At 44.0% G+C, this 17,187-nt stretch overlaps 1 protein-coding gene across 1 annotated transcript in view; it reads left to right on the top strand.

The window, feature by feature from the left end:
* Positions 1-17,187, top strand: part of LOC126282341 (lipase 3-like) — a 276,871-nt gene that overhangs the window by 159,527 nt on the left and 100,157 nt on the right. The window contains exons 5-6 of the mRNA XM_049981998.1: positions 7,383-7,620; positions 12,263-12,467. Coding sequence (XP_049837955.1) covers positions 7,383-7,620; positions 12,263-12,467 — 443 coding nt within the window. The remainder of the gene's footprint in view (positions 1-7,382; positions 7,621-12,262; positions 12,468-17,187) is intronic.

A 17,187-nucleotide genomic window follows, 5' to 3' on the forward strand; every position in this document is an offset into this window, starting at 1 on the left:
GAATGTTCTGTGCTCCCTAAGACGCCGATCAATTGCTTCGAACGTCTTCCTGTCGGGACACCTTCGTTCTGGAAATCTGTCTCGATACAAACGCACCGCGCCACGGCTATTGCCCCGTGCTAATCCATAGATCAAATGGGCATCTGCCAACTCCGCATTTGTAAACATTGCACTGACTGCAAAACCACGTTCGTGATGAACACTAACCTGTTGACGCTACGTACTGATTGCTTGATGCTAGTACTGTAGAGCAATGAGTCGCATGTCAACTCAAGCACCGAAGTCAACATTACCTTCCTTCAATTGGGCCAATTGGCGATGAGTCGTGGAAGTACAGTACAGACTGACGAAACTAAAATGTGTTATAACATGGAAATTAAGCGTTTCCGGACACATGTCCACATAACATCTTTTCTTTAGTTGTGTGTGAGGAATGTTTCCTGAAAGTTTGGCCGTACCTTTTTGTAACACCCTGTATACCTGAAGAGCTGCCCACAATATACAGGTTTCATCCGATGATTCATGACGTGGCGAGGGGGGAGGCTATAAGCTACAAATCGCGTTTACAGTTGGTGTTCCTGTCGGGTAGGGTAATCAACCAGTGTCCGCCACAGTGGACAGGCTGTTATCCCCGTGCTACTACCATTTATTCGAAAGGAAGGAGATGTGCTTTTTCAAAAGGACGACGCCTGTGTACATACGGCTGCTGCGGTGCACAAGCTCTTCATTGGTGTAAAATAGCGGGCCTGGTCAACAACATCACCAGATCTCTCGCCAGTTGAACAGGTATGGGACTTGGTGAAATGAGAACTTAATCATTATCCATTGCCGATTTAGAACAAAAGGCGCTAGGTACACAGCGAATACCATTGCAGGATGCCATTTGGCATGTTTATGGTCATTTTCATGTGGGAATACACGCTCGGGTTGCGAACAGAAAGGGGGGGGGGGGGTAGTACACTGAATAGTGCGACTGGACAGCCTTTATTGGGATTTGTGTGTTTCATTTGGTTTAAATTTGTTGCACAATACTTCAGCGATGTTGAACTACCTGTCACATGACTTGTCCTTGATGGTGTTGCATTTTATTTCTGGTAGTGTAGAATATTCTTTTTGAGTCATCATTGAAAGCTGATTTTATGTGATGTTGGCAACAAAAGTCGACCTGTTGATAAACGATCCCAGTTGCTCCACAAAATGTCAGAATGTTATTGTTGTAATTACAAGAACCTTACAGATCATTAATTACGAGCACTGTTTCAGTCACACTGTTGCAGATGCACAGGGCAATATCAGTAGTGGAAAATGGATAGGCAAGGGTAGACCAGCTCTGTAGCCTGCAAGTTCTGTTGCCCTCGATGTTTAAGATTTTTTTCTGTGGAGTAACATGAAACAATTTGTTAATGCAATTGTTGTTGTTGTTGTTGTTGTTGTTGTTGTGGTCTTCAGTCCTGAGACTGGTTTGATGCAGCTCTCCATGCTACCCTATCCTGTGCAAGTTTCTTCATCTCCCAGTACCTACTGCAACCTACATCCTTCTGAATCTGCTTAGTGTATTCATCTCTTGGTCTCCCTCTATGATTTTTATTCTCCACGCTGCCATCCAATGCTAAATTTGAGATCCCTTGATGCCTCAGAACACGACCCTCCAACCGATCCCTACTTCTAGTCAAGTCGTGCCACAAATTTCTCTTCTCCCCAATTTTATTCAATACCTCCTCATAAGTTATGTGATATACCCATCTAATTTTCAGCATTCTTCTGTAGCACCACATTTTGAAAGTTTCTGTTCTCTTCTTGTCCAAACTACACTCCTGGAAATTGAAATAAGAACACCGTGAATTCATTGTCCCAGGAAGGGGAAACTTTATTGACACATTCCTGGGGTCAGATACATCACATGATCACACTGACAGAACCACAGGCATATAGACACAGGCAACAGAGCATGCACAATGTCGGCACTAGTACAGTGTATATCCACCTTTCGCAGCAATGCAGGCTGCTATTCTCCCATGGAGACGATCGTAGAGATGCTGGATGTAGTCCTGTGGAACGGCTTGCCATGCCATTTCCACCTGGCGCCTCAGTTGGAACAGCGTTCGTGCTGGACGTGCAGACTGCGTGAGACGACGCTTCATCCAGTCCCAAACATGCTCAATGGGGGACATATCCGGAGATCTCGCTGGCCAGGGTAGTTGACTTACACCTTCTAGAGCATGTTGGGTGGCACGGGATACATGCGGACGTGCATTGTCCTGTTGGAACAGCAAGTTCCCTTGCCGGTCTAGGAATGGTAACGATGGGTTCGATGACGGTTTGGATGTACCGCGCACTATTCAGTGTCCCCTCGACGATCACCAGAGGTGTACGGCCAGTGTAGGAGATCGCTCCCCACACCATGATGCCGGGTATTGGCCCTGTGTGCCTCGGTCGTATGCAGTCCTGATTGTGGCGCTCACCTGCACGGCGCCAAACACGCATACGACCATCATTGGCACCAAGGCAGAAGCGACTCTCATCGCTGAAGACGACACGTCTCCATTCGTCCCTCCATTCACGCCTGTCGCGACACCACTGGAGGCGGGCTGCACGATGTTGGGGCGTGAGCGGAAGACTGCCTAACGGTGTGCGGGACCGTAGCCCAGCGTCATGGAGACGGTTGCGAATGGTCCTCGGCGATACCCCAGGAGCAACAGTGTCCCTAATTTGCTGGGAAGTGGCGGTGCGGTCCCCTACGGCACTGCGTAGGATCCTACGGTATTGGCGTGCATCCGTGCGTCGCTGCGGGCCGGTCCCAGGTCGACGGGCACGTGCACCTTCCGCCGACCACTGGCGACAACATCGATGTACTGTGGAGACCTCACGCCCCACGTATTGAGCAATTCGGCGGTAGGTCCACCCGGCCTCCCGCATGCCCACTATACGCCCTCACTCAAAGTCCGTCAACTGCACATACGGTTCACGTCCACACTGTCGCGGCATGCTACCAGTGTTAAAGACTGCGATGGAGCTCCGTATGCCACGGCAAACTGGCTGACACTGACGGCGGCGGTGCACAAATGCTGCGCAGCTAGCGCCATTCGGCGGCCAACACCGCGGTTCCTGGTGTGTCCGCTGTGCTGTGCGTGTGATCATTGCTTGTACAGCCCTCTCACAGTGTCCGGAGCAAGTATGGTGGATTTGACACACCGGTGTCAATGTGTTCTTTTTTCCATTTCCAGGAGTGTATTTATCGTCCACGTTTCACTTCCATACATGGCTACACTCCATACAAATACTTTCATAAAAGACTTCCTGACACTTAAATCTATACTCGATGTTAACAAATTTCTCTTCTTCAGAAAAGCTTTCCTTGTCATTGCCAGTCTCTATTTTGTATCTTCTCTACTTCGACCATCATTAGTTATTTTGCTCCCCAAATAGCAAAACTCCTTTACTACTTTAAGCGTCTCGTTTCCTAATCTAATTCCCTCAGCATCACCCAACTTAATTCGACTACATTCGATGATCCTCGTTTTGCTTTTGTTGATGTTCATCTTATATGTTCCTTTAAAGACACTGTCCATTCCATTCAACTGCTCTTCCAAGTCCTTTGCTGTCTCTGACAGAATTACAATGTCATCGGGGAACCTCAAAGTTTTTATTTCTTCTCCATGGATATTAATACCTACTCCGAATTTTTCTTTTGTTTCCTTTACTGCTTGCTCAATATACAGGTTGAATAACATTGGGGAGAGGCTACAACCCTGTCTCACTCTCTTCCCAACCACTGCTTCCCTTTCATGCCCCTCGACTCTTATAACAGCCATCTGGTTTCTGTACAGATTGTAAATAGCCTTTCGCTCCCTGTATTTCACCCCTGCCACCTTTAGCATTTGGAAGAGAGTATTCCAGTCAACATTGTCAAAAGCTTTCTCTAAGTCTACAAATGCTAGAAATGTAAGTTTGCCTTTCCTTAATCTTTCTTCTAAGATAAGTCGTAATGTCAGTATTGCCTCACGTGTTCCAATATTTCTACGGAATCCAAACTGATCTTACCCGAGGTCGGCTTTTACCAGTTTTTCCATTCCTCTGTAAAGAATTCGTGCTAGTATTTTGCAGCTGTGACTTATTAAACTGATAGTTCGGTAATTTTCACATCTGTCAACATCTTCTTTCTTTGGGATTGGAATTATTATATTCTTCTTGAAGTCTGAGGGTACTTCGCTTTTCTCATACATCTTCCTCACCAGATGGTAGAGTTTTGTCAGGACTGGCTCTCCCAAGGCTGTCCATAGTTCTAATGGAATGTTGTCTGCTCCCGGAGCCTTGTTTCGGTTCAAGTCTTTCAGTGCTCTGTCAAACTCTTCACGCAATATCATATCTCCCATTTCATCTTCATCTACATCCTCTTCCATTTCTATAATATTGTCCTCAAGTACATCGCCCTTGTATAGACCCTCTATATACTCCTTCCATCTTTCTGCTTTTCCCTTCTTTGCTTAGAACTGGGATTTCATCTGAGCTCTTGATATTCATACAAGTGGTTCTCTTATCTCCAAAGGTCTCTTTAATTTTTCTGTAGGCAGTATCTATCTTACTCCTTGTGAGATAAGCCTCTACATCCTTACATTTGTCCTCTAGCCATCCCTGCCTAGCCATTTTGCACTTCCTGTCGATCTAATTTTTGAGCCGTTTGTATTCCTTTCTGCCTGCTTCATTTACTGCATTTTTATATTTTCTCCTTTCATCAGTTAAATTCAATATTTCTTCTGTTACCCAAGGATGTCTACTAGCCCTCGTCTTTTTACCTACTTGATCCTCTGCTTCATGCACTACTTCATCCCGCAGAGCTACCCATTCTTCTTCTACTGTTCTTCTTTCCCCCACTGCTGTCAATTGTTCCCTTAGGCTATCCCTGAAACTCTGTACAACCTCTGGTTTAGTCAGTTTATCTAGGTCCCATCTCCTTCAATTCCCACCTTTTCGCAGTTTCTTCAGTTTTAATCTGCAGTTCATAACCGATAGATTGTGGTCGCAGTCCACATCTGCTCCTGGAAATGTCTTACAATTTAAAACCTGGTTCCTAAATGTCTGTCCTACCATTATGTAATCTATCAGATACCTTTTAGTATGTCCGGGATTCTTCCATGTATACAACCTTCTTTTATGATTCTTGAACCAAGTGTTAGCTATGATTAAGTTATGCTCTGTGCAAAATTCTGCCAGATGGCTTTCTCTTCCATTTCTTAGCCCCAATCCATATTCACCTACTATGTTTCCTTCTCTCCTTTTTCCTACACTCGAATTCCAGTCACCCATGACTATTAAATTTTCGTATCCCTTCACTATCTGAATAATTTCTTTTATCTCGTCATACGTTTCATCAATTTCTTCATCATCTGCAGAGCTAGTTGACATATAAACTTGTACTACTGTAGTAGGTGTGTGCTTCGTGTCTATCGTGGCCACAATAATGCGTTCACTATGCTGTTTGTAGTAGCTTACCCGCACGCCTATTTTCCTATTCACTATTAAACCTACTCCTGCATTACCCCTATTTGATTTTGTAATGTTAATGCAATGGACATTCAAAATGCAAACACGTTTCAATGTTCCATATTTCTACAGTTAAATGACGGTTCCTTATATAGGTCTATAATTATGTGCATTATGTCCGACGACCCTTCTTGAAATTGGAAATGAGCTGCCTGTTCTTTTCGCAATCGCTTGGTTCTCTTCGTCGCTGCAGCGACCCATCGTAAAAGGCTGCTAGAAGCGAGTAATTTCTTTTGCGTATTGTCGATATATCCTCGTAGGCGAATCACTCGATGTAGTCGTCTATTTACTATTCAGTGTTTTCAGTTGATTTTCCATTCCTTGATTACTATATCGATATTACGATTTCGAAATTCGTGCGATGACTGGAATCGTACTACGATTATCCGCGATGAAACAATTTCTGGAGACCGAAATTAATATTTCAGTCTTCTCTGCGTTATCTGTTTCAGTACCACTGTGGCCACTGTGTTACTGAACAGATGACTTCCATTCACTCTCTGATGTTATAAAGAGAAGAAGTGTTTTGGATTGTTAGATGGTTCGGAAAAGTTTTGCTTCATACCGACTGAAACATCCTAGCATGCCTCTCCATCTACATCTACTCCTGTATCTACACCTGCATAACTAGCCTGCAGTTCACACGTAAGTGCCTGGCAGATGCTTCATGGAACCTCTTCCACGATACGTCTCTCCCTTTCGAACAGGGACCCGGAAAAACGACCACTTACATCTTACAGTGCGAGCTCTGATTTCTCTTTTTTTTATTACGATAATCATATCTGCCTATGTAAGTGAGAGTGAACAAAATATTTTCGCATTCGGGAGAGGAAGCTATAGATTGAAACTTCGTGAAAAGAGCTCGCTGCAATGAAGAAGGCCTTCGCTTTGATAATTGCTACCCTAAGTTGCGTATCATATCCGTTACACTCTTTCCCCTATTTCACGAAAATACAAAACGAGCTTCCATCCTTTCAACTTTTCCGATGTCCTCCGTAAATCGCATCTGGTAAGAATTCCATAATGCATAGCAGTGTTTTAGCATAGAAAGGATAACAGTGGTGTAGGCAGTCTCTTTAGTAGGTTTGTTGCATTTTCTAAGTGTTCTGCCAATGAAAAACTGTCTTTGGTCGCCTCTCCAACAACATTACCTGTCACTGTTTGAACTTAAATTGTTCGTAATTGTTATTCCCAGATATCTAGTTGAACTGGAAGCTTGTAAATCTGCCTGATTTATCGTGTAGCCGAAATTTAACGGATTCCTTTAAGTACTGATGCGAACGACCTCAAATGTTTCATTATTCAGGGTCAATTACCACTTTTCGTACCATACAGATATTCTATTAAACCATTTTGCAATTGATTTTGTTCTGATGACGATAAATGACAGCATTACTAGCAAACAATCAAAGATGACTGCGAAGATTGTTTCCTTAGTCATTTGTGCAGGTTAGGAACAGAAGAATACCTTACGCTCATTTTGGTTTCACTCAACTTTTGTTTGTCCACTACGCTTTGAGTTAGTAAAACCTGTGATGCAGCTGTCTTTGTTTTAGCGAAAATTTGTCTAATACGGCTACCGACCCACAGTAGATTCCTTCTGTTCCTCACAACTTTGCTCGGTCGTAACTGTCCTAGGCAGAGCACCAGTATGCGGGGTAAACGTTAAACTGCGCATCAGTACCTTTGCTTCTTCATAAATACACGAAAAGGCAGTTGTGATTTTGCCGCAAATTCACCTGCCTAACGATGAGAACGACGAGAGACGTGAACGCCTGTGTGTCTGTCGCGCGTTATCTGCTCTTCGCTACGTTGTGTGTAACGTTACTTGGAAATTACAGTGCGCTGAAAGCGAAGTTCTCACATGTTCCATGTTTTGCAGAAATGCGTGGTGTATCCTGCCTGTTTGTCGTCCTTTCGGCCGTCCTCTGCGGCAGCGCTGAAAAGGAATCCACGGTGGGCGACGAGAAGAACGTCACCGTCGTCCAGGACACAGCGGTCAGCGGTGACGAAGTCACGGTCATCGAGCGAGGTCTGATAGGCGGAGGCCACGACGATGAGGACGTGCACCTGGACGCGGTAAGTCGTGTTACTTTGATGTTACTGCGTCTGTTGGCGCTGGGTGCGATGTGTCGCAACCCTCGACGGCATAGCAAATAGAAAGGAATTGCAACATCCTCATATTCGGCTTTCATGAGAACATAGACATGCTACAGACGTAGCGAGTAGATATAGTTGTAGTGCGAAACCTATCACGTTCAGCAGACAGTAAATGTCACTGAATACACACTTCAGTATGCTCTGTGCACCGCCTCTGCTGACATGACGCTGTGGTGACGTTTGAGATTAATCGTCTGGCCAAGAACTCAGACACACACACACACACCACACACACACACACACACACACACACACACACAATTTTTGAATGAGACAGTGGTAAACACTGACCTAGAAATAAAATAGTTCTAGCAACTCAATTCCGATCAGTTCCGTTAGTCGAATGCTGGAATTGGAAATTCCCTCCCACATACTCCCAACTCGGAGCCCCTCCGCCCCACTTGCAGCCTGCTGGGGTGATTAGCTGAAAAGAATGAACTTTGTTCTACACTGCCACAGAAACTGCAACACTCTTAGCAACTGTGTATAGTGGCCCCAGGGTACAATATGTGTATACTGATGGGTTGTAGCGTTAGCCATTTGTTTCTCACTGTCATCTGCGATGAGATGGCGCTCGGGAGACCAGTCTGTGCGCCCTTGTTTTGAATCTACAGGTAAAGAATAAAATAAGTCAAATAAAAACCTTAAATATTTTTTTAAATATTATTTATTGTGCAGAAGTGGTACAAAGCTGTATCACTTTTCAACATAATCTCCCCCACGCTCAAAGCAAGTCCTCCAGCGCTTGCAAAGTGCATAAATTCCTTTAGAATAAAATTCTTTTGGTAGTCCGCGCAACCACTCATGCACTGAGTGGCGTACCTCTTCATCAGAACGGACTTTCTTTACTCCCATTGCGTCTTTGAGTGGTCCAAACATATGGAAATCACTTGGGATAAGGACTGTTGAGTATGGTGGATGAGGAAGACACTCAAAATGCTGGTCTGTGATTGTTGCAACTGTTGTACGGGCAGTGTGGGGCCTTGCATTGTCATGTTGCAAAAGGACACCTGCTGACAGTAATCCAAGTCGCTTTGATTTGATTGCAGGCCGCAGATAATTTTTTAGGAGATCTGTGCACGATGCACTGATGACAGTGGTTCCTCTAGGCATGTAATGCTCCAAAATGATGCCTTTTTCGGCCCAAAAGAGCGTCAGCATAACCTTCCCTGTTGATGGTTCTGTTTGAAACTTCTTTGGTTTTGGTGATGAGGACTGGCGCCATTCCTTGCTCACTCTCTTCGTTTTCGGTTGGTGGAAGTTAACCCAGGTTTCGTCCTCAGTAATGATTCTTGCAAGGTAGCCATCACCTTGTCGTTAAAAGCGCCGAAGAAGTTCTTCGCAAGCGTCAACACGTCGTTCTCTCATTTCATGAGTCAGCTGCCGTGGCACCCATCTTGCAGACACTTAGTGAAGCTGGAGCATATCGCGCACATTGTGGTGTGCTGACCCATGACTACTCTGTAAACATGCTGCAGTGTCATTCAGTGACACTTGGCGGTTTTCCTTCACTATGGCTTCACCTGCTGTAATGTTCTGTGGAGTCACGACTCATTCTGCCTGACGAGGAGCATCTTCCACTGAAGTCACACCATTAGCGTACTTCCTACTCCATTCGTAGACTTGCTGCTGTGACAAACATGCATCACCGTACTGAACCTTCATTCGTTGATCAATTGCAATAGGTTTCACACCTTCACTTCGCAAAACCCGAATAACATAACGCTGTTCTTCCCTGGTGCAAGTCGCAAGTAGGGCGGCCATCTTTATACTGATACTGTTACGGTATGTGTGCATCTGCACATTGCTGCCACCTACAGGCCATTCTGCACGCTGTTTGTAGCACGCTTACCAACTTACAGGATAATGGCGAGAAATTTCGATTTCTTATTACAAACTTAAGGTTTTTATTTGACTCACCCTTGTAATAACTGTACTGAGTTTCGAGGTGAGCAACATTCATGGTAGAGTGCGACCATGCCCCACCAACGAGTACATACTCCTGTTGAACTGCTTCAGCCATGTGAATGGGGTCTCATTGTGGGCACCTGCAGGAAGCTGGATGGATGTATCGACAGACTGCTCTACATGATGGACACAACGATCGGTGGTGTGTCACTGTTTTCAACGTTTGTCTATGGAACATTCCCACACCCGTAGACCAGCTTCTAGTCGTCCGCGTATTACAGACGTACGTCAAGTGAACACATTTTTTGAAGAGCGGTGGCAGAATGAACATCATCCAAAGACAAATCTGGGCACATGTTGGACATGTTATGTCATAAGGGACCACTGGCAAGCACCTGTTTGCAACAAGATTACGATAACGTGCGTCTCTGGCCAGGCCACCACTAGCACCATGACACCATCAAAAATTGCTATTCTGGTGTCGCGAAAGAGTTAACTGGAGAGAAGAATGCCGCTCTTTTGTCTTCAGTGGCGAGATAGGTTCTGTCTGTATGCGAATGATAAAAATACAAGTACATGGCGCAGAGGTGGTCAGCTGCCTGCTCGAGAGTACATTCACCCACGATACACAGTCTCTGTCCCAGGCTTCATGGTGGTGGTGGCGAGGATGAGAGAATTAGACACAACTCGCGGGAGTTGCTGTTGTTTTGAGAAGGTAAAGTAACCACTGGCCGCTACATTACACAGGCTGCTATCTACGTGGTACTGCCACTTCTTCGACAGGAAGATGAGTCGCTTTTTCAGTAAAACAATGCACGTCCACATAAGGTTGATGCGATGAAACGTGTTCTTCGTGGATGTACAACTATTTCCCTGTCCAGCAAAAGCACCAGATGTCTTGCCAACTGAACACGTATGGGACGTGGTGATGCGGGAACTTATAGATTCTCTATGGCCCGCATGTATCATTGCGGAATTCCAACAAAAGACGCACGATTCTTGGGACAGTTTGTCGCAGCATACCATTCGGTACCTTTATGATCGTTTTCACGCGAGAATACTCTCCTGCATTGCCACAAGTAGGGGGGGCGGGGTACACTGCGTATTAATGCGACTGTTTGGGCATAAATGTACTGTGACGTGTGTTTCATCTGGTCTGAATTTGATATCATACACTCCTACAATGGTGAACTACCTATCACCTCACCTGTGAATAAAATGACCTTGTCCTTGGTATTGCATTCTTTTTTCAGCAGTGGATAACAGCCTGCTCATTTCTTAGGAGAAGGGAATGAAATATGTGAGAAAGAAAAGGAAAAAGAAATGCTACAGAGATACTTAAGTGCTTCTTTTGCGTAACGTTTGCCGTTAACGAGATCCCAATGTTTAACACAGAGAGTAAAAGCTGCACTTTATAATATAAGGGATGTCTCATCTCTTTCAGCAGCAGTCTGTGGGACATTCCTATTGCCATGCGGAATATTTAACGTCTACGTAGTACACATAAATAATGACGTGAACAGCTACGTGCTACACCGGGACTAACGTAATTCATAATATTACAGTGTAGAATTTCTTCATTAATATTCGTCTTCTGCACGTATTCTTCTAAGGATTAGTCTAACTTTCTCCATCTCATTGTGGATCTTACTGTTTTTCTTCGTCCTACTCAGTTTTCGTTGTATGGTATCTTTAATAGTCTACCTTCTTCCAACCTACTAAAAAAGATGTTGGCTGGGATATCCTATAGGGTGGGTTCAACCACCTGTTGGAAAGGCTGTTATTCCTCCTCACACATTGGCCCCTTTCCTTGTGAGTGTAGTGTTAAGTTTGTGATGTATGATAACGAGGAGAGAAGTGAACGGGTGAAACGCTGTGCTTATACGAAGCCTTCTCCTTTCAAATAGCACTAAGCGGGTCTCCGAACTTAAATTCCTGTCAAACGTTTGTATCACCATCAACAGTGTTACATGCTTTCACTTCTCGAGACATTGCAGTGTCGTCTGGAACTTAATCGACGACCCTGAAATGAAGACTGGTGATCAGGAACTTAAAGCCACCACCTCTTCTCCCCTTGGTGGCCAATACTTTTAGAAGCAAAGATACCAATAACAAGCGTAACCTGAGCAGTACAGTTGCTTCTAGAATTCCTGTGTCGTATACTGGAATTCATGACATACTCTATACGTGAGACATGGCCATTACTTAAGTAATGATAGATGTGATGTGGCTTAAGCTGTTTTAACCGTAATCTGTGAAGATGCTCTGTAACTGAAACCGGTCGATATTTGGGTTTAAAATAAAAGCAGGTGATGGTCAAACATTAATTTTATGCATTAGTTGACGGCTGTTGATAGTCACCTTTTGAAAATGTTTAACAATAGCTTTCGTCTCATTGCTTATTTCTTTCAGTTACATTCTGTACATACTGTAGTAGTTCTTTCTGTGTATGGTCCATGTTTAAGCGAGCTGTGTTACTAGGCAGTGATACATCATGCAAAAGTTACTTTTTCCTTAAGTTCTGCCCACCAATGTAATTGAAGAGAGTTTCTGTGAGACAAACCTTTTTAAATAATTGTACATGGAACCAAGTCATCATTCTCATTGTAAGTTATGAAGCACACACTAAATCTCTGTTTTAACGTCCTTGCAGCCCGGCCTTCTTACGAAGTATGGGTATCCGGTCGAAACATATGAAGTGACGACTGAAGATGGCTACGTACTGACAATGTTCAGGATTCCCTATGGCAAAAAATCGCCTTTGAAGGAAGGAGAACGGAGACCAGCAGTCCTTCTCCAGCACGGTCTCATGAACAGCGCCGACGACTGGTTAATCATTGGTCCAGACAGGGCTCTCGGTAAGTTGATGCTGTGTCCTCAGCCAGCGCAGAAGTTCGGAATCCCCGTTCTTGTCCTATACCCAAGTCCGCATGATACTCTGCGTATTTCAGCTATTTCAGTGCACATCGTCACACGCCCACACGTTAGTTCTTAGCTCGTTTTTCCATACTAAGAACAGCATTTAACGTATGGAAAATGTCAGTAGATCCAAGAAGATCGTCATTTCAATTATTGTTTTATCCTAATCCTTATTCGTACAGCTGTTGAGCTTGTATGGAAAAATCCGGAGGCAGTTCTATACTCAGTGCTCAGAGGACTTGTTAGCTAAGGCTCAAATGCGTAGCGTCTAGATCGGTCGCAAACTATTCAAGCATTCGTGTGGTCCGCGGTTCTAAGCTATTTTATAGTAATGCATATGTAGCAGCTAAAATTAGCAACCATAAACGTCAGCTAATGTTAAGAGCTTCATAAGAGTGTAGTTCTCCTGCTCTGTAACACACCAAAAATAATTACTCAGACTGATCGGTCGCAAAGTATTCAAGCATTCGTTTGGCCCGCGGTTCTCAGCTGTATGTTATAATAATGCGCATCTAGCAATTAAAATTCGAAATCATAAATGTCAGCTAACGTTAAGAGCTTCGTAAGAGTGTTGTTCTCCTGCTCTGTAACAAACAAAAAATAATTACGCAGACAGTAATGTTTAAACATGTGTTGAATTGTAATTGGGTTGGTCAATACCGCCATGAGCTAACTAAAGTTGGCCGCTTACCTCAAGGGCAGAAGGATAAGTAGTGCAGCCACCGCAGGGTTAGCGGGTGTGAGAGAGGGACCGTTTTATTGTTTGTCCTGCAAAACTGAGAAATCCGCAAATCGTACCGATCAGCTGATACAGTATAAATTTTAATACGAAAGTAACATGGATTCATGAATGCGCGTTAAAGACAAATCTGTAAATGTTCGAATCCGGCACTTGTTTGTAGAAAGAGATATCCCAACCGGAAGAAGCTTCCTGTCTCACTGGAGATAGTAAGTTGTTTCTCAGACGAAAAACCCGCCTTTGAATTATACTAAAGAAGATATGGTTTCATTGGAAAAAGCTTGAAAATTAACAAGTTCCGTGTCTGTTTTCTCTGGAGTTGAAAGAGCAGCACTTGGTTCCTGCAGCTTCCTGGAAAAAGAGTTCTGCCTGAAAGGGAGGATATCGTTGCCTGGAGATGCCGTTTTCTGAGGCAACTATCTAAATCCAAACCTCACGAAACAGTTTGGTTGGAGGGAACGCGGAAAATGCTGATCATACGACGCCGACTGCGAGGACTGGTGACACTGCTCCACAAAGAATGGGAGCTCCAGCTGGAAAAGGCAGTTAAGGCATCCTTTTACGTACTGGAACAATAGGTGGCCCCGTTCCAAGAGCTTTGTTGTTATTTACATCAAAGGCATCGGGGGACTTTCAAGGGGAAACGACTCCAAGGAAATTTAAAGAATGCTTCGTACACTCTCTGCTTCCAAACGTACAAAAGAACTCAGTTATAATCTTCAACCTTGCACCATAACACACCGTTCAGTCCGGCCCTGTGGCCGAGCGATTCTAGGCGATACAGTCTGGAACCGCGCGACCTCTACGGTTGCAGGTTCGAATCCTGCTTCGGGCATGGATGTGTGTGATGTTCTTATGTTAGTTAGGTTTAAGTAGTTCTAAGTTCTATAGGACTGTTGACCTCAGACATTGAATCCCATAGTGCTCAGAGCCATTGGAACTCCGTTCAGTTACACACAGAGTCCGCACAAGCAGCAGCAGGAAGAGTGACATAGTGGGGTGGATAGAGAAGAACAGCGTAAGTTCCTTTGACAGGGAAATGAAAAAAAAGCAGAAATAGTGGAATAATGTTATATCACTTACGAAACTGAAAAAAATGGAAAATGAAATGGTCCTACTGTGTGGCGCCTACCACCATATCATTGCCACTTCAGAGCAATGGAAATCTAAATCTACATCTACATTTATACTCCGCAAGCCACCCAACGGTGTGTGGCGGAGGGCACTTTACGTGCCACTGTCATTACCTCCGTTTTCTGTTCCAGTCGCGTATGGTTCGCGGGAAGAACGACTGTCTGAAAGCCGCCGTGCGCGCTCGAATCTCTCTAATTTTACATTCGTGATCTCCTCGGGATGTATAAGTAGGGGGAAGCAATATATTCGATACCTCATCCAGAAACACACCCTCTCGAAACCTGGCGCGCAAGCTACACCGCGATGCAGAGCGCCACTCTTGCCGAGTCTACCACTTGAGTTTGCTAAACATCTCCGTAACGCTGTCACGGTTACCAAATAACCCTGTGACGAAGCGCGCCGCTCTTCCTTGGATATTCTCTATCTCCTCCGTCAACCCCATCTGGTACGGATCCCACACTGATGAGAATTACTCAGGTATAGGTCGAACGAGTGTTTTGTAAGCCACCTCCTTTGTTGATGGACAACATTTTCTAAGGACTCTCCCAATGAATCTCAACCTGCTACCCGCCTTACCAACAATTAATTTTATATGATCGTTCCACTTCAAATTGTTCCGCACGCATACTACCAGATATTTTACAGAAGTAACTGCTTCCAGTGTTTGTTCCGCTATCATATAATCATACAATAAAGAATCCTTCTTTATATGTATTCGAAATATATTACATTTGTCTATGTTAAGGGTCAGTGGCCACTCCCTGCACCAAGTGCCTATCTGGTACAGATCTTCCTGCATTTCGCTACAATTTTCTAATGCTGCAACTTCTCTATATACTACAGCATCATCCGTGAAAAGCCGCATGGAACTTCCGACACTATCTACTAGGTCATTTATACATATTGTGAAAGGCAATGGTCCCATAACAGTCCCCTGAGGCACGCCAGAGGTTACTTTAACGTCTGTAAACGTCTCTTCATTGATAACAACATGCTGTGTTCTGTTTGCTAAAAACTCTTCAATCCAGCCACATAGCTGGTCTGATATTCCGTAGGCTCTTACCTTGTTTATCAGGCGACAGTGCGGAACTGTATCGAACGCCTTCCGGAAGTCAAGGAAAATAGCATCTACCTGGGAGCCTGTATCTAATATTTTCTGGGTCACATGAACAAATAAAGCGAGTTGGGTCTCACACGATCGATGTTTCCGGAATCCATGTTGATTCCTACAGAGTAGATTCTAGGTTTCCAAAAACGACATGATACGCGAGCGAAAAACATGTTCTAAAATTCTACAACAGATCGACCTCAGAGATACAGGTCTCTAGTTTTGCGTATCTGCTCACGACCCTTCTTGAAGACTGGGACTACCTGTGCTCTTTTCCAATCATTTGGAACCTTCCGTTCCTCTAGAGACTTGCGGTACACGGCTGTTAGAAGGGGGGGAAATTCTTTCGCGTACTCAGTGTAGAATCGAATTGGTATCCCGTCAGGTCCAGTGGACTTTCCTCTGTTGAGTGATTCCAATTGCTTTTCTATTCCTTGGACACTTATTTCGATGTCAGCCATTTTTTCGTTTGTGCGAGGATTTAGAGAAGGAAATGCAGTGCGGTCTTCCTCTGTGAAACAGCTTTGGAAAAAAGTGTTTAGTATTTCAGCATTACGCATGTCATCCTCTGTTTCAATGCCATCATCATCCCGGAGTGTCTAGATATGCTGTTTCGAGCCACTTACTGATTTAACGTAAGACCAGAACTTCCTAGGATTTTCTGTCAAGTCGGTACATAGAACTTTACTTTCAAATTCACTGAACACTTCAAGCATAGCCCTCCTTACGTTAACTTTGACATCGTTTAGCTTCTGTTTGTCTGAGAGGTTTTGGCTGCGTTTAAACTTGGAGTGTAGCTCTCTTTGCTTTCGCAGTAGTTTCCTAACTTTGTTGTTGAACCACGGTGGGTTTTTCCTGTCCCTCACAGTTTTATTCGGCACGTACCTGTCTAAAACGCATTTTACAATTGCCTTGAACTTTTTCCATAAACACTCAATATTGTCAGTGTCGGAACAGAAATTTTCGTTTTGATCTGTTAGGTAGTCTGAAATCTGCCTTCTATTACTCTTGCTAAACAGATAAACCTTCCTCCCTTATATTATATTCCAATTAACTTCTACATTCAGGGATGCTGCAACGGCCTTATGATCACTGACTCCCGGTTCTGCACTTACTGAGTCGAAAAGTTCGGGTCTGTTTGTTATCAAAAGGTCCAAGATGTTATCTCCACGAGTCGGTTCTCTGTTTAATTGCTCGACGTAACTATGAGGAAATACTGACCTTACGACTTATCTTAGAAGAAAGATTAAGGAAAGGCAAACCTACGTTTCTAGCATTTGTAGACTTAGAGAAAGCTTTTGACAATGTTGACTGGAATACTCTCTTCCAAATTCTAAAGGTGGCAGGGGTAAAATACAGGGAGCGAAAGGCTATTTACAATTTGTACAGAAACCAGATATCAGCTATAAGAGTCTAGGGGCATGAAAGGGAAGCAGTGGTTGGGAAGGGAGTGAGACAGGGTTGTAGCCTCTCCCCAATGTTATTCAACCTGTATATTGAGCAAGCAGTAAAGGAAACAAAAGAAAAATTCGGAGTAGGTATTAAAATCCATGGAGAAGAAATAAAAACTTTGAGGTTCGCCGATGTCATTGTAATTCTGTCAGAGACAGCAAAGGACTTGGAGAGCAGTTGAACGGAATGGACATTGTCTTGAAAGGAGGATATAAGATGAACATCA

This window comes from Schistocerca gregaria, chromosome 7 (genome assembly GCF_023897955.1).
Source record: "Schistocerca gregaria isolate iqSchGreg1 chromosome 7, iqSchGreg1.2, whole genome shotgun sequence".
Classification (NCBI taxonomy): Eukaryota; Metazoa; Arthropoda; class Insecta; order Orthoptera; family Acrididae; genus Schistocerca; species Schistocerca gregaria.